Source organism: Onychostoma macrolepis, chromosome 03 (genome assembly GCF_012432095.1).
Source record: "Onychostoma macrolepis isolate SWU-2019 chromosome 03, ASM1243209v1, whole genome shotgun sequence".
NCBI classification, from domain to species: Eukaryota; Metazoa; Chordata; class Actinopteri; order Cypriniformes; family Cyprinidae; genus Onychostoma; species Onychostoma macrolepis.
In genome coordinates, this window is record NC_081157.1 from 48,925,064 (window position 1) to 48,951,818 (window position 26,755).

Genomic DNA, 26,755 nt, shown 5'->3' on the forward strand with positions numbered 1-26,755 from the left:
TCAGTAAGCTATTACTCTGACATGAAGTCGATTTGAGAACTGTTCGACCTACAAGTAAAGCATACTGTTTAATATACAGTAATATTAGTATCACTCAGCTCAAGTGGAGGCAGCGCTACGCTAGGGCTTGACAATAATTCAATATGTATCACGATATAATTTTTTTCAATAACTGTGATATGATTTTTAAACACATTTCCGATATTTGTATTTACATTACCAGTATTTCCCATACATTGATTTATTTGTGGTGTTTGACTTCGTTGAATAAACAAGAGCACTGCACGTTTCAAAAAGTGGGTGATTTATATGAATGTATCTCTGAAAGGAAACATACTGTCTTCAGAATAGTTTTGATGGCACTTTCATTTTATCTGATAAAGTAGCGTTCACGAGCAGAGCTGCTTAGATTACAGCCGTTACCGGGGAAACCGCTGGTTCTGCCGCTCTCAGAGCGCCTCCTGCTGGAGAGAATCAGATTCTACTCCGCTGGTTTCAACATCATAAATGTTTTTTGAGCAGCAAATCAGAATATTAGAATGATTTCTGAAGGATCATGTGACTGGAGTAACGATGCTAAAAATTCATCTTAGAAATCATAGGAATAACTTACATTTTAAAATATTTTCAAATAGAAAACAGTTATTTTAAATGGTAAATATTTCAAAATGTTACTGTTTTTGCTGCATTTTGGATCACATAAATGCAGGCTTGGTGAGCAGAAGATAATTCTTTAAAAAACTAATATCTTACTGTTCAAAAACCTTTGACTGGTAGTGTATGTTAGCCTGTAGTTTAAAGTTAAAGATAATAATATTAATAAGGTGAGTCTGAGATGTTTATTTGACAGTGATTTCACATTTCTTGTTTGTATGAAGGCTAAATACAAATAAAAGGTGAACATGAATTTATTTGTGCTGTCTAAGTTCATGTAACATCTTAACAACACGACTTCACCAAGGTCGTGGAGTCAGCCCTTGTTCCATTAAGGGAAGCAGGCATTCGTGTTCTCAACTACCTCAACAACTGGTTCATACTGGCCCAGTCTCGAGCGCAGTTGTGCAAACACAGGGACAAGGTGCTCAGTCACCTCAGCCGGTTGGGGCTTCGGGTCAACTGGGAAAAGAGCAAACTCTCCCCTGTGCAGAGGATCTCTTTTCTCGGCATGGAGTTGGACTCGGTCAACCTCACAGCACGTCTCTCAGTAGAGTGTGCTCAGTCGATGCTGAATTGCCTGGAGTCTTTCCAGAGCAGGAGGGCGGTTCCACTGAAACAGTCAGAAAGTGTCAATTTAGATGAAGGGAACATTTTTTTTTATTATTATAAGCAAAGTGCATTTGAGGTCAGCCTTTAATATTACTAGAAATATTAATTAAAATAATTATAAAATTGAATAAATAACTTTGACAGGCAAAAGGCTTGACAACTCTAAAGCATTTTGTTTAAAATATATATTTTTGTAATTAAGCTTAATTGATTGATTGTGTGTGTACATGTTTAACCTCAATTGTGGGGACCAAATATTCACACAAGGAGTAAAACCTGAATTTTTGACATCTCACTTGTGTCAGGCTGAATGTGGCTAAATGAACCATTTCTCAACCAGAATCGGGCCAGATCCACAGATCCAAAACCTAGCCAAATCTGGCAACCATTACTGGGCCGGACCTGGCTCACTTCTGGCAAGCAGCTGCCAGACACCACTGGCTACTTGGGGTATAGGGAGTGGCGGTACTGCTGATCAAATACCATCAGAGTCTACGATTTTAATTCATTTTCATTTATTTGATCGGATATTTTTTTTATTTTACTTAGTTTTTTTTGTTTGTTTGTTTGTTTTTTTAAAGAAAACAAATCACCGCACCTTGTACACGCTCTAAGTAAATCTTCTCCATATTATTTCCCTCCTCTCTCCGCTTCAGTCTCCAGTCCAGCGGGTGGCGCTAAAACACAGACGTTTGTTTGCCAAACACCATTAAACCTCAGATGAAGAAGTTTAGTTTCACCGCGCTCTCTGTTGTTTTGTTGTGATGTTGGCTTAATACAAACTGTTAGAAATGTTGTTTCTGTAAGAAAAAATACTGTTTTTTAATCAGGTCAGTAAATACATGTAATATTCTCATCCTCACATTCGTGACAAAGTTTTGAAGCAAGCAGGAATATCTGGAGGAGTATCATCTGAACTGAGATCTGCTGCTGTGAAGATGGTGTTTGTTAAAGAAGAGAGTGAAGAGAACACGAGTGAACCAGAAACATGGAGAATAAAACAAGAGGAACCAGAAACCTGGAGAATAAAACATGAGGAACCAGAAACCTGGAGAATAAAACATGAGGAACAAGGAGGTTGGTGTTTATTCTTCATTCATCTTTAATGATTGTTTGTGGTACAAACAAGCATTAACCCTCTGGGGTCTGAGGGGGTTTTGGGGCCCTGGAGTAGTTTTGACATGCATTTGTGCTTTTTTTCAGTATCTTCAAAACATATTAATGACTAAAGTCTGATACACTGTAATCAGCACAAACTGTGCTACAATAATACATGAGCAGCATGAATGTAGCCTACATGTTTGTGTTTTTGAGAAAATGTTTATGCGTGGTTAGTGAAAAAAAAAAAAACATTTTTAAGACACTAAAATAAAACCATAAAACACATACAAAACATTTTTTCTCAAGACTTTTGAGAACTGGATGTGGTAGACTAGAGTTTTAAAACCCATTAGCATCAAGTAATGTCTGGTACCAAAACTGTATTAATAGTCTTCTGGGAACCTAGAAGTTGAGTAAACAAAGCCAGAGAAGAGCAGAAGCAGGAGACGAAGTGATGATGATAAAAAGGAGCAAAGTTTATTGAATAATCTTAGTTGCATATGTTTCAATATGTTTCTTCTGACCAGCACACATCCAAGCAGTGTTTTACCAAATACAATAACATCCCATAAACCTTGAATTTCCATAAACATTCCCTCTCATCTCTTATTCATTCAGTCAAAACAGTTAATTAAACCTCACAATTATAAGATTAAGCAATGAAAAGGCATAAACAAGGAAAATAAATAAAAAATATATAAAAACTAATCAAATTATATAAATGGTAAATGATCAAATCAAACAATAAATTACATAAATGGCTAATGATTATATGAATAAATGATTATTAAATAAAATAAAAACACACATGTATAGGGCTGGTCCGAATACCGTTTTTTTGAGCTTTAAAGCTTCGGTAGTAATCAGCACCAAATATTTGAAGCTTTGGAGGGAGGGGGCTCTAATAAAGGCAGGAATCTCTGTGTGTCTGTATGTCTGTTTGCATTTTTATTATGTTGAGAACCATTCATCCAATCGACTTCACGCATGGCAGGTGTGTTGCTGCGGACCCAAGAGAGTGCAGTGTGGCATTTTGGTGCAATATGGACACGCGACACGTTCAGAATTTATGAACTTTTAATAAAGAACAGAACAGCGCGAGCTGGAAGCGGTGCGCCTCACGCGGGCAGGGCTTATATGCTCCGAGAACGGACACTGCACTAGTGATACAAAACACACAGGTCTGTTAAGAGCAATACTTTTAATAAGGAAGCCTAACATTTTTCTAACAAACAAATCACTCCCAAATCAGAAATTAGCAGCACAGCAATTACACCGCAAAGGGTAGGCTATTTAAATAAAAGAAGAACGAAAGATAAATGAACGAAGTTCAATGAACTGTAACAAATAAAGAACACGGTAGCATACTTCAAATAACAGCATCACACAATTTAATTAACGAACAGTTTAAATAAAATTATTTTTTTTCTGACTGCCTTACATTTGCAAGTATTTTCCAAGCAAATTAAGTGCACGTTTTTATCATGTGTAAAATTGCTGATTAACATGCTGGATAAAAGCAGCTCGTTTTTTTTACACCAACAATCTACTTACAGAACTTGATGTACTAGGCCAGTTTCAAATCATATATATATATTTGGCACACTGCCTTTGTCTTGTCCTCACTCAATTTAAAGCGCTCCCACACAGCTGAGGTCTTCGGCATTTTTGTCTTCTCAAAAATGAATCACTGAATCATGACGTTCTCTCATGGGCGATTCATATTCAAGCACAAATGAGAACCGTTTCGTGGGGGATGCCAGGTGTTAAAAAATAATAATATTCGAATCTCAAAATTGAAAATAGAATGCCAACCCACCGAACGAATATTCGAATAATCGACTATTCTGGTCCAGCTCTACAAATGTATGGTCGCTCTCTTGATGCAACACAGTTTGCATTTGTGGATCCTCAGATCCTTTATGTAGTTGATCAAACATATTTAATAGTTCTCCCTGTAGAAACGTGAGCTTTGTGCGCATAATATTTTAAAACGAATAATTTATGCCTAATGAAGGTCAGTGGACCAAAACGCTGCTTGCGCTTATAACAATAAATTTTAATATTTAGAAAGTATTGATAGAGACAGGGATTGCATCTTTTTATATTTTGGATTCGACAGTGTTGTTGGACTATTTTTTTTCAGTTTGTGTTGATTGAAAACTAATCATTTGATTCATGGAAAGTTTCAGGGACGTATAATTAATAAAGTTACAGCAATGTGATCAAAATTTTGTATTGCAATTGTCTACTTTCCGCTGTTACAGTGAGGAAAATAAGTATTTGAACACCCTGCTATTTTGCAAGGTCTCCCACTTAGAAATCATGGAGGGGTCTGAAATTGTCATCGTAGGTGCATGTCCACTGTGAGAGACATAATCTAAAAAAAAAAATCCAGAAATCACAATGTATGATTTTTTAACTATTTATTTGTATGATACAGCTGCAAATAAGTATTTGAACACCTGTCTATCAGCTAGAATTCTGACCCTCAAATACCTGTTAGTCTGCCTTTAAAATGTCCACCTCCACTCCATTTATTATCCTAAATTAGATGCACCTGTTTGAGGTCGTTAGCTGCATAAAGACACCTGTCCACCCCATACAATCAGTAAGAATCCAACTACTAACATGACCAAGACCAAAGAGCTGTCCAAAGACACTAGAGACAAAATTGTACACCTCCACAAGGCTGGAAAGGGCTACGGGGAAATTGCCAAGCAGCTTGGTGAAAAAAGGTCCACTGTTGGAGCAATCATTAGAAAATGGAAGAAGCTAAACATGACTGTCAATCTCCCTCGGACTGGGGCTCCATGCAAGATCTCACCTCGTGGGGTCTCAATGATCCTAAGAAAGGTGAGAAATCAGCCCAGAACTACACGGGAGGAGCTGGTCAATGACCTGAAAAGAGCTGGGACCACCGTTTCCAAGGTTACTGTTGGTAATACACTAAGGCGTCATGGTTTGAAATCATGCATGGCACGGAAGGTTCCCCTGCTTAAACCAGCACATGTCCAGGCCCGACTTAAGTTTGCCAATGACCATTTGGATGATCCAGAGGAGTCATGGGAGAAAGTCATGTGGTCAGATGAGACCAAAATAGAACTTTTGGTCATAATTCCACTAAACGTGTTTGGAGGAAGAAGAATGATGAGTACCATCCCAAGAACACCATCCCTACTGTGAAGCATTGGGGTGGTAGCATCATGCTTTGGGGTGTTTTTCTGCACATGGGACAGGGCGACTGCACTGTATTAAGGAGAGGATGACCGGGGCCATGTATTGCGAGATTTTGGGGAACAACCTCCTTCCCTCAGTTAGAGCATTGAAGATGGGTCGAGGCTGGGTCTTCCAACATGACAATGACCGAAGCACACAGCCAGGATAACCAAGGAGTGGCTCTGTAAGAAGCATATCAAGGTTCTGGCGTGGCCTAGCCAGTCTCCAGACCTAAACCCAAAAGAGAATCTTTGGAGGGAGCTCAAACTCCGTGTTTCTCAGCGACAGGCCAGAAACCTGACTGATCTAGAGAAGATCTGTGTGGAGGAGTGGGCCAAAATCCCTCCTGCAGTGTGTGCAAACCTGGTGAAAACTACAGGAAACGTTTGACCTCTGTAATTGCAAACAAAGGCTACTGTACCAAATATTAACATTGATTTTCTCAGGTGTTCAAATACTTATTTGCAGCTGTATCATACAAATAAATAGTTAAAAAATCCTACATTGTGATTGCTGGATTTTTTTTTTTAGATTATGTCTCTCACAGTGGACATGCACCTATGATGACAATTTCAGACCCCTCCATGATTTCTAAGTGGGAGAACTTGCAAAATAGCAGGGTGTTCAAATACTTATTTTCCTCACTGTATATCAGGGTTCATTTTTATGTGCTTTTTTTTTTTTTTTTTTTTTTTACGATTTAATGAAAATGTACTGTCTTTCCTTTTGTTTCAGAGTTGATTGACGATAATGAGGAGAAAAAAGAATTGAGTGAATTTGAGGAGAAAAATCATGTCAAAAGTGGAGAAAAAGCCAAACAGGAAGATTTAAAGAAAAGAAGAGCCAAGAAACCTTTCACCTGCACTCAGTGTGGGAAGAGTTTGACAAACAAATGTGGTCTTGAGCGTCACATGAGAATTCATACTGGAGAGAAACCATACACATGTGATCAGTGCGGGAAGAGATTCACATGCAAAACAAGTCTTGAGCTTCACATGAGAGTTCATACTGGAGAGAAACCGTTTACTTGTGATCAGTGCGGGAAGACTTTCTCACAATCATCAAACCTTAAGAAACACCTAGAACTTCATACAAAGGAGAAGCCACATTCATGTTGTTTATGTGGAAAGAGTTTTTCACGTCGACAATATTTAAAAGAACATCAGAAAATACATACTGGTGTGAGAGAGTACATGTGCTGTGAGTGTGAAAAGACTTTTCCTCTAGCGAGCTGTTTAAAACAGCATGAGAGGATTCACACCGGAGAGAAACCTTATAAGTGTTCATACTGTGACAAGAGATTTAGTCAGTATTCAAACATGAAATCACATGAGAGGATTCACACTGGAGAGAAACCTTATAAGTGTTCACACTGTGACAAGAGATTCAGTCATTCAGGAGACCTGAAAAGACACGAGAGGATCCACACTGGAGAGAAACCGTATCACTGCACTGAATGTGGGAAGTGTTTCAAACATTCATCTGCTCTACACAGTCATACAAAAAACATTCACAATAAGTAGATCATCTTCACCAGATGTGACACAGTAACGCATCAAGCAACAAAATATCATCTGAATAAATCTGTTCTAACCAGACATTACAAGCAACATGACAAAGAAACATTATTAAAGTTTTCACAGTGAATAAAGTTCAACTCAAAGATGGAGCTCCTCCCCAAAGAACAATGTCAAAAACATTTTTTCTTGTATATCGTTTTGTTTCATAATATAAATTTTCATTTTATTTACTTATGGGTTTCATATTATGTTCAGTTGTTTCCTGTTATGTCCAATATGTTTAATAAGCAAGATTGTAAGAATAGTAATACCATCAAAACCTATTATTACTTGCAAGTCAGTTGGAGAGAGAGGTCCATCTCATTAGTTTTCACTTGTACTTAGCTAATTTTTGTATTTGCTTCAAGTAATTATTGATTAAATGTTACCCTTTTTATCAAAACATTATCTTTACTTTTATTATTTTACTTTTTTACTTTTACTGTTATCAACAACTTTTATTGTCTGCTGATTGTATTTTTAAAAGTAACTTTATAATTTCAATTTTAATGCAGCGCAAGGGTGATATAATTGTATGGTACCTCAAACAATTATTTACATTTACATTTATGCATTTAGCAGACGCTTTTATCCAAAGCGACTTACATTGCATTCAAGTTACAGTTTTTACATTTTATCAGCTCTTGCTTTCCCTGGGAATCGAGCCCATGATCTTGGCGTTGCTAGCGCCATGCTCTACTATTTGAGCTACAGGAAAGCCCGTTGCCTTTATAACAGGAAAGCCCATGCCTTTATAACAGGAAAATTATAAAGGCATGAATAATGTTATGAGATTGGTGTTTTAAATATAACATTTTGAATGTAGATATATGGAAAAGGTTTAAAAATAAGAATATTGATAGGCCTATATTTTGATAATTATTCAAACAATAGCCTACTGTGCTTCGCGACAATATCCATGCCTTTTTCCAAATCCACATTGTTAACCAAATTCTCCCAATCCAACATTACGTTTCGAATTAGTCTAATTACATATGTTATGTCATATTGTGTGCTGTGAGGGGAGAAGTGATTCACAAGTGTGTGAATTGTTGCTAATAAATTACATTTAACTGAAGCTCTGTTGCTTTTATTTGAAAATCAGTATGATAATGAGCAAGACAACCAGTGGCCGATGTGTCGTTTTACCCCACTCTACCCTACACTGGTGATGTACCAGAGAGAAGAAGGATTTCACAGTAAATTATCTAATTTTCAGCAGTAAGAAAAATATGTTTTAAAGCTTGTTGTTTTGTAGAACATCACAGTTATATATGATATGAGAAGAGTAGGTCCTGTAGATAGGGAGTATGTGTTATTTAAAAATGTATAATTAGGCCTATATTTTCAGAATGATATGTAAGGAATAATTGACGACGGTCCGTTGAATTATTAGAAACATAATGCACACCCGGTTTGCATTATTTTTCTAATAATTCAACGGACCGAAGTCAATTATTCCGCTTATACTACGGTTGCCACACCTCAAGACACTGATCAGATGATATATTTCAAGGCATTCATCCAGTTTTTCTACTTAAATCGCTAGTAGGATTATTTCTTCTGCATCTCATCCAATGCCTCTGTTGCTAATTCCAAAGCGTCATTTTGTGGCAAAAACATGGGTATAATCTGTTGATTGTATCCTTTTGTTTACTATATTTGGCCAGTGTCGTTGTGGGTTTTGGTTCTTTTGCTGTTTTAGGCTGTAAGGACCTTTGAAATAACTCAAACCATTTGGCGAAGTGATATGGACATGTAATGTGGTGCCTGGAAGTATGTTCACCGTGTGTTTCCCTTAAAATAATTGCACACCTTAGAACGTTTGTCAGCCAATCAGATTCAAGCATTCAACAGCCCCGTAGTATAAGTAAGGGATAATCAACGTCTAAGTGCATGGCCTTCGCGGAGGCAACCACCCTCCGCTTCATGTTGGGCGGTTCTTTGCCTCCACGTTGTGCATTAAAGTCCTTTAATGCATGGCTAGCTGTTGATTATCCCGCTTATTCCATGGTCAATTGGTCATTTGTCAAGTTATAGACAAGTTAAAACTTGTATTGCTCTTTGCAGCGCAATATTTGACTGAATGGGTAAAAATGACAGCGATATAGTGGCTGCGGTGTGTCACATGACAAGCACGACGCGTCACCATGGAAACAATAAGGCCATACATTTTAAAATAACGGTCGCCTGAAAAAACTCACGCTGGAGGCTCAGCTAGAATATTTTAAATTCACGTGTGAAAGGGTTAAAAGCGCTGTTTAGAATGCTGATGACCTGGGGTTAAGCGCAGTGTGAAAAGCCCTAGAGCAGTGGTCTCAAACTCAATTCCTGGAGGGCCACAGCTTTGCACAGTTTAGCTCCAACCCTAATCAAACACACCTGATCCAGCTAATCAAGGTCTTCAGTATCACTAGAAACTTCCAAGCAGGTGTGAGTTGGAGCTGGTTGGAGCTAAACTCTGCAGAGCTGTGGCCGTCCAGGAACTGAGTTTGAGACCACTGCCCCAGAGATACCTTCACAACGCGACAGAGCTACTTGGAAATTCAAACAGTAACGGTCATCTGTCAAAAGGACGGGTGCTAAGCCAAAGGTAAGCATTATAAATGTACTTTTATTCGTCGTTTTACCAATCTAATGTTAAATTTCACTTCAGATTTATATTTTAAATTATATATTTGGATTAGAAAGATGTAATTGTGCACACAGTAAATTTGCCCGAGTAAAATTGACTCAAATTGAAGAAAATTTTGCTCTATGCCAAATAACATTTGGTCCCTCTCTAAAAAGAGTAAAAGTTAAAGAGTTGTTTTTCCAGAGTTCATTTTGCTCAATTTAGTGTTAATATTTTACTCTTTCCTGTTATATTTGACTCTAATGTTTTTTTTTAATTAACTCTTGTACTACTTTACTCAGTTCAGACAGGCCCGGATTAACACAGAAGTGCCACCCCCAATTTTGAAGAATTTTTATGAGGAACAGTTTAATATCACTAAAGTTAAATGCCTATATTATCAGTCCATATGACACAATGCTCTGGTATTGTCTAGAACAGAGGTCCCCAACCACCGGGCCGCGACCCACTACCGGGCCGTGGAAGAATTCCTACCGGGTCGCGAGAAAGTTCTGGGGAAAATGTGTATAGATATGACGCTCTGTTATTTATTGTGCGTAAATTATTTTTCTAATTACTCTTTATTTTCGTTGTATGCGATTGATATAGAGTAGCAATTTGACGATGGTTAAATTAGTAAATAAAAGATTGCTCTGATCTGTCATCACAGTTGATCCGTGATATACGGACCAGGTCCAGACCCCACCGTTCGGCATGTGATTCGCAGATTAATTTGCCAATTTACACGTTCAATCTATTTAAAACCACAAGAAGAAACGAAACAGAACTCAATTCGTTACTTGCGCGCTGTACTCGCACACACCCGAAGCGCGCACAAGCGTACGTGTTTCAGACAGTGCGGCATACCGAATTGATTCCTCTTTCATGTATTCATGTAGTTTTAAACCATGAAGGTGAGCCAATGGATATCACACAAGCAACGTGCAAACTTTGCGCAATAGTTATGCCAGTGAACGTCTTAACTTCAGTCATACAGAAAGTGAAAGTAAAAAAAACTGACGGAGTTTTCTAACGCTGCATTAACAGCGCATATTATCTCAGAGACAAGAGACGAATCTACTTCAACATGTGCTGATAACAGTATAAATGAATAGAGCTGTTTTAAAGACCCTATCCACAACAACAACATCAACCAACCCCCCCCCCAACCCCGCAAGATTTTTTTCAAACCGTAACCGGTCCGCAGTGTAAAAAAGGTTGGGGACCGCTGGTCTAGAAGACTTGAATAGTGCAGAATACAGACTGATTTTGAGGTGTCTTTCTGTTGGTCATATACAGTATTTGTCCTTTTTCAGGAGCTTGACGTCTATCATTTTAAGGAATAGAGCTCCAATTGTGGAAAAGAGTATAAAAATTATTTTGATGATGAAAAATACAGTAAACAGTACTGTGAAATATATAATGTTACAATTTAAAATAGCTGTCTTCTATGCGAATATATATAGTAAAATATAATTGATTGCTATGATGCACAGCTGAATTTTCAGCATCAATACTCCAGTCTTCAGTGTCACATGATCCTTCAGAAATTATTCTAATATGCTGATTTGCTGCTCAAGAAACATTTTTGATTATTATCAATGTTAAAAACAGTTGTGCTGCACAATATTTTTGTGGAAACTGTGATACCATTCAGTCTTGGGTAAGATTAAAAAATATAAATTAATATTTTTCTTCAACAATGTTGCATTAAATCAAAGATTATAGAATACAAAAGGGACTTTGATTAAATTGATTTAAGTGACAGTTAAGATATTTACACTGATTACGAAGTACTTATATTTCAAATAAATGTTGTTGTTTAACTGAGAACCATTATACCAAAAACAAAACCATTATTAATAATTGATCGCAAATAATAACTGATAATAATTAAGCAGCATTAGAATGATTTCTGAAGGGACGCTGAAGACTGGAGTAATGATGCTGAAAATTCAACTTTGATCACAGAACATTTTACAACATTTTAAAACATCCTAAATAGAAAACCACTATTTTAAGTGTAATATTTCATAATGTTATTTTTTTACTGTATTTTTGATCAAATAAATTCAATCTTCTTTCAAATAAATAAAAAGCCTTAATTATTATATATAAAATAGGCTAATGCATGTGAATTAATAAGCACATTATATTTGTATTAGGCCTATAATATAAATCACTTTCTTATGCACAGCACTGAAAAGCAAAAGTCTTCAGATTTACAATGTCCTAGAGTAAGACTGAGAATTATTTTTAAAATGATTGTGTGATAAGAGCTCGCTCAAGTACTGAGGTGCCAAACCATTCAGGGCCTTATAGGTAATTAGCAAGATTTTAAAATCTATCCGATGTTTGATAGGGAGCCAGTGCAGTGTTGACAGAACCGGGCTAATGTGGTTATACTTCCTGGTTCTAGTAAGAACTCTAGCTGCTGCATTTTGAGCCAGCTGGAGTTTGTTTATTAAATGCGCAGAGCAACCACCCAATAAAGCATTACAATAATCTAGCCTCGAGGTCATGAACGCATGAATTAATGTTTCTGCATTTGACATTGAGAGCATTGAGATCTAACTCCAGGATGAGCTTCAAAGAACCTAACAATCCTGGATCATGTCAAATCATCAACTATAAATGCTTTGTCTATTTACATGTGTTGCGTGTGTTTAAGTTACAGTGGGTTGATCTCTCTCGGCCACTTTAGGGAATCCCTTTCATTTCCCAAAAAAATCTAACCAGCTGGTAGTGGAATTGGGTATATGGTTTGATGTCCAACCAAAACTTGTCAGTTTTTTACACTCATATTCCCAGCAATCCTTCAGAACTTTCATAGCTGGATGACTATCTAAATGACCTTTAATATTAATCCAGTACCTCATCTTTAACTTGAGCCTTCTAATTTCTAGAGGCATTTCACCCATTTCTATTTGGACTGCTGTTATTGGAGATGATCTTATTGCTCCACAACATATTTGCAGTGCCTCTGATTGGATTGCCTCAATCTTTAAAAGTTGTGATTTAGATGCAGAACTGTACACCATACTACCATAATCAATAGCTGCTCTTCTCAGTGCATGGTATATTATTTTAAGAGACTGACGACATGCTCCCCATTCAACTCCTGCCAAACACTTCATTACATTTATTGCTTTTTTGCATTTGTCAACCATTTTCTGGATATGAATTCTAAAATTCAGTTTAATATCCATTCCCAGAAATCTAATTTCTGGCACCTGTTCCAATTCTTGTCCATGCATTTTAATATTCATACTTGGATTGGTTTTCCTATTTGTACAACATATCACCTGAGTTTTTGATATAGATAAGCAGAAACCCCACTCCTTAGCCCAATTCTCTACTATTTTAACAGCAGTCTGCATACACTTCTCCACATGCCCCACATTGCGCCCCCTTTTCCACAGCACACTGTCATCTGCATACAAGGACCTTCCTATATCCATGTCTATCTGTGTAAATATATCATTAATCATTAGATTGAACAGAATAGGACTACTAACGCTTCCTTGAGGTGTTCCATTCTACACTGGATAAATCTGAGAAAATGCAGAACCCATTCTAACTTGAATAGTTCTTTTAAACAAGAAACTCTTGATCCAATTGTGTACATTCTTCCTTTTATTTCCATTCTTTCTCATTTAAATCAAAGTCCCTCTTTCCGCATCATGTCATATGCTTTTTCAACATCGAAAAATACTCCTACTAACACTTCCTTGTTAACTTGTGCCTTTCTTATTTCAGCTGCCAAGCAGATCACAGAGTCCATTGTGTTTCGCCCTTTCCGGAAACCACTTTGGTATGAGGAGAACAGGTTTTTCTTCTCAATGACATGCACCAATCTGCTCATTATCATACGCTCCATCAGTTTGCAAAGATTCGATGTTAATGCTATGGGCCTGTAGTTATTAGGTTGAGTATGATCCTTGCCAGGCTTTGCAATTGGGACTATGACACCATGCTTCCAGTCAGCTGGTAAGTTCCCTGATTATTAAAGAGGCTCAAAATGATATATAGTGAATTCTCTGACAGATGTTTTACCATCTCATGACAAATATCATCTCTTCCAGGAGAAGTTTGTTTAACCCCTGCCATCGCTTTCTTCAACTCATACAGAGTAAACTCTGAATCTAACGTACATCCAGATGGTCCTTGTTCCTCCAGTAACTGAAGGTTCTTACTCATGATCTGTTCCCTATATCTCCTCATTTCTTCTGATAAATTTGAGTTACTATGCACTTTAGCAAACGTTTCTGCTAGTGCCTCCGCTTTTCCACTGTCTGATATTACTAGCCTATTGTTATATACTATCATCAGGCATATTACTATTTATTTGTTTTCCTCCCATTTTTCTTTTCATACTCCATACTTTAGTAATGTTAATATCTTCACCAATATTGCTGCAAAATTCCCTCCAATAGTTTCTCTTAGACGTCCGAATTACTCTCCTCACTATGGCCTGTGATCTTTTATAATTAATAAAATCATTATAGTTAAATGATCGTCTTACTCTCTTAAGTGATTTATTTCTTTTACTTATTGTCTCACTACACTCCTCATTCTACCAGGGAACGGCTTTCCTTCTATTACCAGCCTTCTTCTTTCCTATTACTTCTTCAGCAGTGTAGGGTCAAAAATAATCAAAGACTTCTGAAAAGACGGTTGCCCACAAGTTGCTAAATGGGACTACAGGCGCTGTCAGAGACATTCGACATCATCACGCTGGACAGTTTATCAATTTAGTATTTTGCAGTTGTAGTATAATTTGTAATACAATTAATTTTAGAATAACCAATGAATAGTTTCCCACATTTTATATTGTTGTTCGACAATGGGTTTTTTTTTGCTTTGCCCCAAAATGCGACATGTCTTCGGAGGGAAGAAGCTTGTTTTATCGCATTCCTACTTATACAGACTTAATTCATACTAGAAGGTAAACTCCTATTACGATTATTACATGTAAACATGACATTTACTGGCTTTACGTGGTGAAAGTTAAACTTTAATGATGCATAGTGCTTAAAGCCATGTTAAAATTAAATGTTTAAGGCAACATGAAGCTATTAGAAAGCATATAAAGATTTCCTAGAACCAAGGATAAAATAACATTTTGTGTAACCACCCTAACAAAATGATAGCTGAAATGTGGTACTTTGTTCACTAAAATAAGTTTAATCTTACCATATCCAAAAACTCGCTCACTATTATTTAAAAGATTAAATACGCGGGGATACGTTTTAAATTAAAATATTCATATTAAATCAAGGATTTATTCACTTTTAATGCACCTTATTTCGAAATGTACAGAAATACGTGCTTTAAATGTCCTTTAGTTAAGATTTCATTTATTCACTATTTATTACTAATGTCTCATTTCAGTTTTAGTTTGTCTCTAGTTTTGTATTTATTCCAGTTTATATGAAACGGTTCATGTAGCGTGGATTCAAATTCATATACAGAGTAAATCCTTCACTGAACGTGTTAAAAATAAGTTTGAAACAGTTGTCGGGAGCGCGGTGGTCGTGACGCTGAAGACGAGCGACGGCGGTGCTGTAGTTCGTTTATAGCCTAAGTTTAGCTTTTCAGTTCTAGCACTTTTATTTAGGCTTCAAAATTCATCAAAGTTATATTATTTTGTGAAGATTATCTTGATGGACAAAACGTGTAAATGTCATGAACTATGATTGAACACAGAGCTTATTTTTTGCAATTATCCAAAAGCCTATGGAAAAATCCCATTCATGCTAACTGCCGATCCGCCTACAAAGTGACGTCATAGTTCCCCACTCTATTGCAACACAATATAGTCACTTTATAGCAATGCTCTCCCACATATTTAGCTATTCTAACTGCACTTATTTCCGTCATTGGTATAAGTGGCAGTGGGTGGTAATATCAATCAACTCTTGTATAACTTTCATCATTGATACATACTAATCCTCCCCAATCTAGCATGTCTTCTATTATCATTCCATTATAATCTGTGTTAGTACTCCCCCGTAATGAGCTGTGTGCATTAAAATGACCACACCACTTTATGACTTCCATTCCCTCCAATATTTTCTAGCTTGTCCTTACATAACCTATCACGAGGATTATAAAGTTAATTATTCTAATTCTCTGTGCTCCTTCCCATATTTCAACCACCACAACCTCTTGCTCCCCATTGACCTCAACTGTTCTATGCCTGATACCTTGTTTAAAGGGGTCATATAATGCCATTTTTGTACAAGCTAATATGATTCTTTAGGGTCTAAATTGAAAGTTTGTAACATACTTTAATTAAAAATTCTCATTAGTATTGTGAAAACACTCATTTTACCTGCTCAAAAACAGCTCTGTTTTCAGCACACAGTTTTAGTGCGTGTGTTTTAAATGCTAATGAGCTTTGCTCGCCCGCCCTCTGTTCTGTGGGGCGTTTTGACCTAACACACGTGGAGTGTTGCCTTGACAACAGTTGAGGGTATATTTTGAAGAATGGCAGCGGGAGTCTCTGAGGATACTGTGCAACCTTATCAATTCGAACCGGAGTCGGACCTGGAACAGGATGACGGCCCCGAAGAAGACATCAATTAGAGTATTTGTAGTCTTGGATCATATGCATTTGCAGGATGTAAACAGTATTTTGCAGGTATTGTGTTACCATTAATTTTCATGCAGTTATAACTGTTTTTATTTATTTAAATTTTTACATTACTTCTTAACAGACACCGTTATAAACCATCTACAAAAGTAAGCTTAGTGTAGTGTTATCATGTTAACCTTAATACCTGCGTACACAGTTTGTAATAACACAATAACCATAACGTTTTGTTCATTATAAACGTGGGATTATTAATTATATTGAGAACGTCAGAATAGAAAACATGCATGTACCCTGAATGTAAACATTAGCCACATACATTGTGAAGCGTGCTAGCGATTTGCAAAGATTAATATAAAGATTAATATAAAGGTTAATTAAATGTTACACTCACTTCTTCTGGAGGTTCAGCAGGAACACGAATAGTTGGTACCGATTCTTTTTCAGGAGCAGCTTCTTAGCAAAACCAGCTTTATACTGACCTTCATTTATAAAGCAGTCTGGTGAAAAATGATTCGCGCAAACATGAAAACATTGACGTTGCTCGTGGGGAATATTCCTTCAAAAGCAAAACTCAGCCACTGTGTCTTCAGCGGTTCGGACTTAGGAACATCAAAATGACTGCTGTGTTCATTATTGCACCGAGAACAGAACACCACAATCGCTTAGACGCCATTCTGCTCATAGACAGCTCCAGCGTATATCAACAATGACGCGGACTATGATTGACAGCTCGCTCACGAGCAAGGGCGGGTCTGTGTTGAAACACTGCTGTCAATCAACCATCGTGGGAGGGCGTCCGACCGTGTGGCGCCACACGGTCGAACGGCTTGATTTGAGACAGGGTAAAACAAATAAGGAGATTAAAAAAACACTGGATGGATTTTTATCATTTTATGATGGTTGTGTACAGGCACTGCTAACACACATTTCAGTACAATCAACTTGTAAAAGTGCATGTACCATTATATGACCCCTTTAATAAATGTTGCTACCCCACCACCATTTCCTTTATTTCTATCTCTTCTGATTGTAATTTAGCCATAAATTAAAAAATCTAATTGGGGTTTAAGCCATGTTTCTTGAACACATAATATCAGGACTATTTTCTTGATTTGTTATACATTTTTTTTTTTTTTTAATTCTTGTCCATTAGCAATTAAACTTCTTGCATTCCATTGCAATATTGTCACCACCATTATGTACCACTACATGTTTGACTATTTACTGTTTGCATCTTAAGCCTATCGTTTATTATATCTACCATAACATCTTCTAACTCCAAGCACTTTTCAGCAGCTCTGATAATGCTATTTATTCTCTCCGTCCTGCTTTCAGTTTTGGCGGAGCAATTCACCACTTCTGCTATGAACGTGACAATTGATAGCCTACTTTGTCAAGACTCACTTCGTTCTCTTTACTTTGCTCTTTCGACATTGTTTTTTGTTGTTGTGGTTCTGTTGTCCTGGTTTCTATTACTTTGGGTGTCTGTTTTACTTTCTTTAGAGCCTCACCATATGATAGTCATCAAAGCTTTCGGACGCAGCCTCTGTTATACTTTCCGCGTGCGCGGGTCCGCTATGGTATGCGTGACGTAAAAATCGTCCTCGGAGGGTGTGCGCTGACATCCGCGTGCCTCCCATTTTTTGTGACCGCGCGGTCAGTACGCTACAAAAGCACCAACTGCGCATGCGCAGGCTGTGTGAAGTCGCTTGTTGCTACCCGTACTTCTACAATCCGTCGATAAAACAATATAAAGACAATTGTTTGTTTACTGTTCAAGCTGTACTGTGCATGTATGCAACACGTCCGCGGAGCGCACCACAGCGCACGCTTTTACAAATAGTCCGCGTCCGGATTGAACACGCGGAAAGTATAACACAGGAGGAGAGGTGAGCAATTCACGACATTTCGTATATAAACATGAAACACATTTTACACCGTTTGTTCATGCAACAATATATGAGGTCGTTTTTGCCTTGTTTTCATCGAGTACAGCTCTGTTTGTGTGTTTGCTAACATAAACACTTAACGTTATAACAGCAGACAGCAGGCATGTGAGGAAAGCCCTGCGAGGTTTTGTGTTTTTGTATGTTCGCCTGAATGATTGTTGTTTGGAGGGATGCTGCTGTTACTGAATGTCTCGTAAGGGAAATGGATTACGAACCGATATCAGTATTATTGCTGCTGTTATTCCACCTCCATATCTTAGGCTTTTCAAATTAGTCGTTTTGCGTTAAATTTAGTTTTAGGTTCGATAGTCGCTGGATAGCCGCTCATGTTGCTTAAGGGACCGTCTACAAATTCCAGCCACAGTTTAAAATTAAAACTTCTACATCTTCCATAGAATTATTAAATTCAGACATTATGTTATGACATAACTCCTTAAATTTTTCCCAGTTGGCTGATTTAAAGTTCCACCTTGGCATTCGTTCCACCACAGTTTGTGCTATATCTATAGGAAAATGATCACTACCAACTGCACTTTGATTTTTTTTACTTTTCAGCTAAACTTTCAGAGGCTAGTGTCGAATCTAACCTTGAGTATTTTCCCTGCGACAAATCAACTCTTGTATAACTTCCATCATTGATACTAATCCTCCCCAATCTAGCATGTCTTCTATTATCATTCCATTATAATCTGTGTTAGTACTCCCCCGTAATGAGCTGTGTGCATTAAAATCACCACACCACTTTATGACTTCCATTCCCTCCAATATTTTCTAGCTTGTCCTTACATAACCTATCACGAGGATTATAAAAGTTAATTATTCTAATTCTCTGTGCTCCTTCCCATATTTCAACCACCACAACCTCTTGCTCCCCATTGACCTCAACTGTTCTATGCCTGATACCTTGTTTAATAAATGTTGCTACCCCACCACCATTTCCTTTATTTCTATCTCTTCTGATTGTAATGTAGCCATAAATTAAAAAATCTAATTGGGGTTTAAGACATGTTTCTTGAACACATAAGATCAGGACTATTTTCTTGATTTGTTATACTTTTTTTTTTTTTTAATTCTTGTCCATTAGCAATTAAACTTCTTGCATTCCATTGCAATATTGTCACCACCATTATGTACCACTACATGTTTGACTATTTACTGTTTGCATCTTAAGCCTATCGTTTATTATATCTACCATAACATCTTCTAACTCCAAGCACTTTTCAGCAGCTCTGATAATGCTATTTATTCTCTCCATCCTGCTTTCAGTTTTGGCGGAGCAATTCACCACTTCTGCTATGAACGTGACAATTGATAGCCTATACTTTGTCAAGACTCACTTGACAAAGTGACACGGGTCCGCTATGGTATGCGTGACGTAAAAATCGTCCTCGGAGGGTGTGCGCTGACATCCGCGTGCCTCCCATTTTTTGTGACCGCGCGGTCAGTAGGCTACAAAAGCACCAACTGCGCATGCGCAGGCTGTGTGAAGACGCTCGTTGCTACCCGTACTTCTACAATCCGTCGATAAAACAACATAAAGACAATTGTTTGTTTACTGTTCAAGCTGTACTGTGCATGTATGGAACACGTCCGCGGAGCGCACCACAGCGCACGCTTTTACAAATAGTCCGCGTCCGGATTGAACACGCGGAAAGTATAACACAGGAGGAGAGGTGAGCAATTCACGACATTTCGTATATAAACATGAAACACATTTTACACCGTTTGTTCATGCAACAATATATGAGGTAGTTTTTGCCTTGTTTTCATCGAGTACAGCTCTGTTTGTGTGTTTGCTAACATAAACACTTAACGTTATAACAGCAGACAGCAGGCATGTGAGGAAAGCCCTGCGAGGTTTTGTGTTTTTGTATGTTCGCCTGAATGATTGTTGTTTGGAGGGATGCTGCTGTTACTGAATGTCTCGTAAGGGAAATGGATTACGAACCGATATCAGTATTATTGCTGCTGTTATTCCACCTCCATATCTTAGGCTTTTCAAATTAGTCGTTTTGCGTTAAATTTAGTTTTAGGTTCGATAGTCGCTGGATAGCCGCTCATGTTGCTTAAGGGACCGTCTACAAATTCCAGCCACAGTTTAAAAAAAGTAAACTACATCTGATCAAAGCATTCTTGGGTATAAATATGCAGATAATGCGCCTTAGCGGTTTTGATTGAATGTTTCATGTCAATATAAAATAACGGTTTCACTTTATTTTGATGGTCCCTTTAACACATTCTATTGACTATAAGTAATGTTACACCTACATTTCTACTTACTCTCATTAGATTGTTAGTAGTGTATTAGTTGACTGGTAGGGTTAGGGTTAGATTAAGTTGACACGTTCTTGCAAAGTTACTTATAGTCAGTAGAATATCTGTTGGGAGACCAACACAATAAGGAGTTAGTAGGTATGAAGCAGACAGTTTACTAATACTCTTATGAGAGTTTGTTGACATGTAGTTCCAACATTACTTAGTGTCAACAGAATGTTCAAAAGGGACCATTAAAATAAAGTGTTACCAATAACTGCATACAACTAATTGTGGTATTGATATGTTTGTAAGACTGTCAACTCTATGGAACAAGGGTAGGGGAAAGAATATCCAGTGAATATTGAACCTAAAACTTACCATGCTTTACATGGTTAAAATTAAGTATACTGCTTAATATTTCATATTGTGTCACATGGGACATTTTAATCTATGATATGAAGAGATTTATAATAGCCTATAGACATTAAAATTCTGTTTTGTGGTAGGCTACAGTAGGTTTACTGTTTCACTTTCTACAATTTTCTGCAAAAACATCAATAGAAATGTTGATACTAGAAAGACAGACAACAGAAATGCATTGAATATGTGAATTGCCACATATTTGAGTGCAGTGTTATTGAATGAGCATTTTAAAATGTGCTTTTTGTGTCCTTGCTGTAAATTTTAGTATAGTAATATTATGATTTACAAAGAGTCAAAACTTTGAAGAGATCAGAGCCTTACAAAAACAAAGATAGAATTTGGAGGACATCTGCTTCACTTACATAAATGCTTAAATGTGTAGATTGCTTAAAAATAACTAAGTTAACTGATGTATTGATTTTGATAAATCTGCTTCTTCCACACAGAAATTCACAACAATCACACATTCAGCAATAAAATGCTGGAATATTCCCATCAGTTTACAAGTAAAGACGAGAATCAAATCATCAGGGAGAGCTGCAAATCTGCAAAGACTGAGTTTATTAAAGAGGACAGAGAGAAGATGAGAGATCCAGAACCCTGCAGAATCAAACACACTGAAGATACTGAACAACAAACAGGTTGGTGTTTATTATTCATTCATCAACACAAGTTCTGTTAGATAATAGTGTAGCTGATCAAACATATTTAATATTTTTCCATAAAGAAACATGGGACTTGAGTCTATAATGTTTTAAAAAGGATAATTTGAAGATCAATGTATTTCCTTATGGAAAGTTACAGGGGTGTATAATTAAAAAATAAATAAATAAATACTGTAATGGCCAAAATTTTGTATAGCAATTGTCTATTTTTTTTTTTTTTACATCAGGGTTACTGAGTTAATTAAAATCATTTTTACTTTTATTTTAGAGTTGACTGAAGAAAACGAAGAGAATGAAGAATCGAGTGAAATTGATAAGAATAATCATGTCAAAACTGGAGAACAACATTTGAGTTGCTCTCAAACCAAACAGAAAGATTTAATGAAAAGAAGAGCCAATAAATCTTTCACCTGCACTCAGTGTGGAAAGAGTTTCACATTCAAATATAAACTTAAAGTTCACATGAGAGTTCATACTGGAGAGAAACCGTTCACTTGTGATCAGTGCGGGAAGAGTCTCACACAATCAGCAAACCTTAAGGATCACATGAACATCCACACTGGAGAGAAACCATATAAGTGTTCACACTGCGACAAGAGATTCAGTCGGTCAAACGACTTGAAAAAACACAAGGTAGTCCACACAGGAGAGAAACCGCACACATGTGATCAATGCGGGAAGAGTTTTGCACTAAAACAACACTTTACGGCACATGTGAGAGTTCATACTGGAGAGAAACCGTACAAGTGTTTATACTGTGACAAGAGATTCAGCCAGTCAGGAAACCTGAAAACACACAAGAGGATCCACACTGGAGAGAAACCGTATCACTGCACTGAATGTGGGAAGCGTTTCAATCATTCAGCTTCTCTACACAGTCATACAAAAAACATTCACAGCAAGTAGATCATCTTCAGATCCAGCACTTCACGTCTGATGCTGTGTCTTCACCAAATGTGACACAATGTATTAAGCAATACAATATCATCTGGATAAATCTGTCATTACAAGTGACAAGACAAAGAAACATTATCTGAAGTTTTCACAGTTAATGAAGTTCATCTTCATCTTCAAAACTATCAGATTCAGATCAACTCAAAGATGGAGTTCTTCCCCAAAGAACAATGTCACACAGTTTTATTCTTGTATATCATGTTGCTTCTTTATATAAATTATATCATTATGCTTATGAGTTTTATATAATGTTCAGTTGTCATTACTGATCATCAAACAGTAAAATGAAATGAAAAACTTCACTCTCTGCTCTTGTATGAATGACTTAATTTGCATTAAAGGTTATTTACATTTGGTTCATTTATTCTGTTTCTTTTGTAGGCTATTATTTACCTGAATACTGACCTTAATTAGCATGTTTTTTATTTCTTTACTAATAGTAATTTTTCAAACATGCCGTTTATTTGCTAAAGAATTTTTACATTTCAGAATTTAAAGCCATTGTTTTTTTTTTTTTTCAGTTAAAAAACAAAAAACAAAATACCAGATCAATAAGTGGTATTGTAAGATTACACAGCAAAAAATCCAGAGTGAAATTAACTCTCCTGGGAGTACATGTGAGACCACACTCAAGAGTGTGAGAGTGTTAAAATAACACTGAAGCAGAGTTAAAATTAATGAGGTAATCAAGTGATTCATTGGCGTGAAGATTGACCATTATTGAAGACACCTGATGTTAACGAGCAGAATCACCAAAGATGAAAATCACAATTTTTATGTGACCATTATAGTGGTCAGTATTTGCTTTAGTTGGGCTCTTGACCCTTAGGTTTTGAAAGTTAGATTTTGCTTGGCTGTTATAACTGATTTATAACAGACAGACAAGCAAAAAGAAGACAAATCTCTGATCTTAGAGCTGGATTCACATTGTTGATTATAGCAGCCCTGTGATTCTTCAACATAGGATTCCCAGCATTTTCAATACAATCTGAGGGAATTTAAAAAATTGTTTGTTCGTTCAAAAATCTTTGAAAAAAATATTTTGTTTAGACACACAAACATCAAGAATCAACCTGTGAATCTCAACAATGGTGACAATCAAAAAAGCATGTTGCAGTGCATTCTAGGTGCCACCAATCAAAATTCATCCATGGCTCCCATGATGCATTGCCACATGAATAAATTATGGACTGAATTGTCTTAGCAATTTCCTTTATTTATTTATTTTTATGTAACTTTTAGTAGCTTGTTGTCTAATGTTTAAAGTTGATCTGTTTTTCTGAATGTTTTTTGTTACCGTTGTTGAGATTCCTATGCTGATTCTGTGTGTGCCTAAAAGAAGTTTTCATTTATGTAATTATCAGAGCAACTTTCAATAAACTTTCCTTTTAATTAGTGGATACTGTAGAACAGGGATCCTCAAATCTGGCCCACGAGATCCACTTTTCTGCAGAGTTCAGCTGTAATCCTAATCAAATACACCTGAACATGCTAATCAGTGTCTTCAGGATCATTAGAAAATCACAGGTAGGTGAGTTTGATCAGGGTTGGAGCTAAACTCTGCAGTGGATTGGCCCTCCGGGGTAAGATTTGAGGAACCCTGCTGTCGAACCACACAGGGCTGTTATAATCAACAAGGTAAATCTAACTCTTTTAGGTTTAGGATTTAAATTAGTTTGGTGATTAAGGTCAAATGATTGTAATATAAAAACATACCCAACATCATATGAGCACTTTTTTTCTAGTGATGTGACGTTCGACACCGAGGCTTCGAAGCCTGTATAAAAAAAAAACGAAGCATCTCGCAGTGAAGCACTGTACCGGAGCTTGATTCATTTTGCCAAAACCATGTGACATGTGACGTCCGAAGCTTCGTTTTCGCACACAACCACGTGACTGCTTCGTATTCTGTTTCAAATAACACAAACCACTTGCGCAGTTTGAAGTGTCACTCACTTCTTTAATAAGAAATCATAATACGAATACATATTTGTACATGTAGTATGGTGCATGTTCATTTTGTATTAATTCGCGCTTCACAATCACTTCAGCTGACCATTCTGATAATCTTTTATTTTGATCATATATGCATATCATATATTGCCTATTTTTTTTTTTCCCCACAAATTTATTTACAGACTCATTTATTCATATATTGTGTAAAACAATGACTGGCACCTATTAGAGCGAATATTTTCTGTGTTTTATTTTCATAGCACAAACTGATTTATTATCTGAAACAATCCAAAAATGGCTGGGTCATCTGGGACACAAAGGCAGCTTTTTCCACCTTTTGACCAAATGTTGTTAGTGGGCACCATCTTGAAAAGCTTCGAGTAATGAACCTTTTTACGATACAGTTGAGGGGAAGCCTCGGTGCTTTGCAAAGCTTAATTTTTCCATCACTACTTTTTTCTTTTTGCTTGTCTGTCTGTTATAACTCAGGTATAACAGCCAAACAAAACCTAACCTTACAAAATGTAACGGTCAAGAGCCAAACCAAAGCAAACACTGACCACTATAATGGTGACATAAAAATTTAGATTTTCGTCTTTGGTGATTCTGCTCATTAACATCATGTGTCTTCAATAATGGCCAATCATCACTCAATTAATCACTTAATTATGTCATTAACTTTAACTCTGTTTCAGTGTTAATTTAACACTCTTATTTTAACACTTTTACACTCTTGAGTGTGGTCTCACATGTAATTTCACTCTGGGTTTTTTGCTGTGTAGTAACACCATTAAATACCCATCCCCACTTGCAAGTCAGTAAGAGAGAGATCAATGCCATAAGTTTCCTTGTTTACTTGGTTAATATTTGTATTTGCTTTGAATAATTATTTATTCAAATGTTACCTTTTTATTAATACATTATCTTTATACTTTTTAGATTTATTAACAACATTTGTTGTCTGTTAATTGTATTTGCATTAGGAGCTTTTACATAAACATAAGTATTATGTTTATATTTTCAGTTTTTCAATAGTAATGAACTATATTTTACACCACACATGAGACTGAATGAGGCAGCGGTTTGATTGTTAGTAACCCTTATTTTTGTTTGATGTTTGGTTGTTTTCAAGGACGTAAACAATAACAAAGTCGTTGGAACGCTACTGCGCATGTCTGGTCCTGAAGCATTTCCGGTAGTGACATTTTTAGATCTCAGATCTGTCAAAACAAGTGCATACTTTTTAAGTCTAGCGAAAAAACAAGTGTTTAAAAATATTTAAATAATATAAAATATAAAAATTTACACTTTAAATATGCATATTGCAATTCTACTTCTAATTAAAAGACTGAAGTGATCTATTAAACTACATGGTGATTTGATTATGTATAGATAAAAATAATTAGTATTAATAATAAAATTAATAATAAACCGTTACATATTGCACGTATGCGAGAAGTGTGAGAGATGAGATGAGCGGTCACACAGGGGTTGTCAAGATGGTGGCGATTGTAGGTGGTTGTGTGTTTGTTCTTCAGGAAAATAAAGGTGAAGTGGTGATATAACCAACTGCTTTGACTGGTGATAGTGCAGACATAAGTGAAAAAGTCATATAATTCCCTTTTGACATCTTTATGCATGGGAAAAAGAGGAAAGAAGAAAGTTAAACAAGCTTGGCTTGACAACATGTCGTCTGATTCGGTTGATTAGTTGGAGGATGCAGCATCAGCCGCTTATAGCACTGGACTGAAGTTCCAGCGAGATACGGAATCACAATGGTCACATGTCCAGACTTTGATAATGAGCTTATTGTCGCTGCCCTTTCTGATACTCCTCAGAAGCCAGCAGTGGAAAAAATCGAAATGCGCAGAATCTAACGTTAGTGGAAGATACTAATGAAGATGTCTTGGCTGCAATACGCGAGCTGGCTTTAAAGCACAACAAGACTTTTCAAAAGATTTCAGTGATCGAAACTACCACCGAGGCAACCTCAAAACAAATCAAGAGTCTGACAGCGATGGTGCAACAGCTCATTGTGGATGTCAGCATTCATAAAGAGGCTCCTAATCATCTGGAATCAGAGGTCCATGCTTTGAGAAAGGAAAACAATTTATTGAAAGCAAGTGTACAGGAATGTAGCCGTTGGAGATGGTATCTAAAGTTGCATGGCGTTGCGGAAAAAGATGGAGAGG

At 36.7% G+C, this 26,755-nt stretch overlaps 1 protein-coding gene across 1 annotated transcript; it reads left to right on the top strand.

Annotated features, from left to right (window-relative positions):
- The first annotated feature begins 1,951 nt into the window (after positions 1–1,951).
- LOC131535810 (zinc finger protein 658B-like) lies at positions 1,952–22,962 on the top strand. The gene is made up of 5 exons (XM_058768315.1): positions 1,952–2,343; positions 6,322–7,107; positions 13,519–13,641; positions 21,435–21,629; positions 21,922–22,962. The coding sequence occupies exons 1-5, from the start codon at positions 2,205–2,207 to the stop codon at positions 22,557–22,559; spliced, it is 1,881 nt and encodes a 626-aa protein (XP_058624298.1). The 5' UTR covers positions 1,952–2,204; the 3' UTR covers positions 22,560–22,962.
- Positions 22,963–26,755: the final 3,793 nt, after the last annotated feature.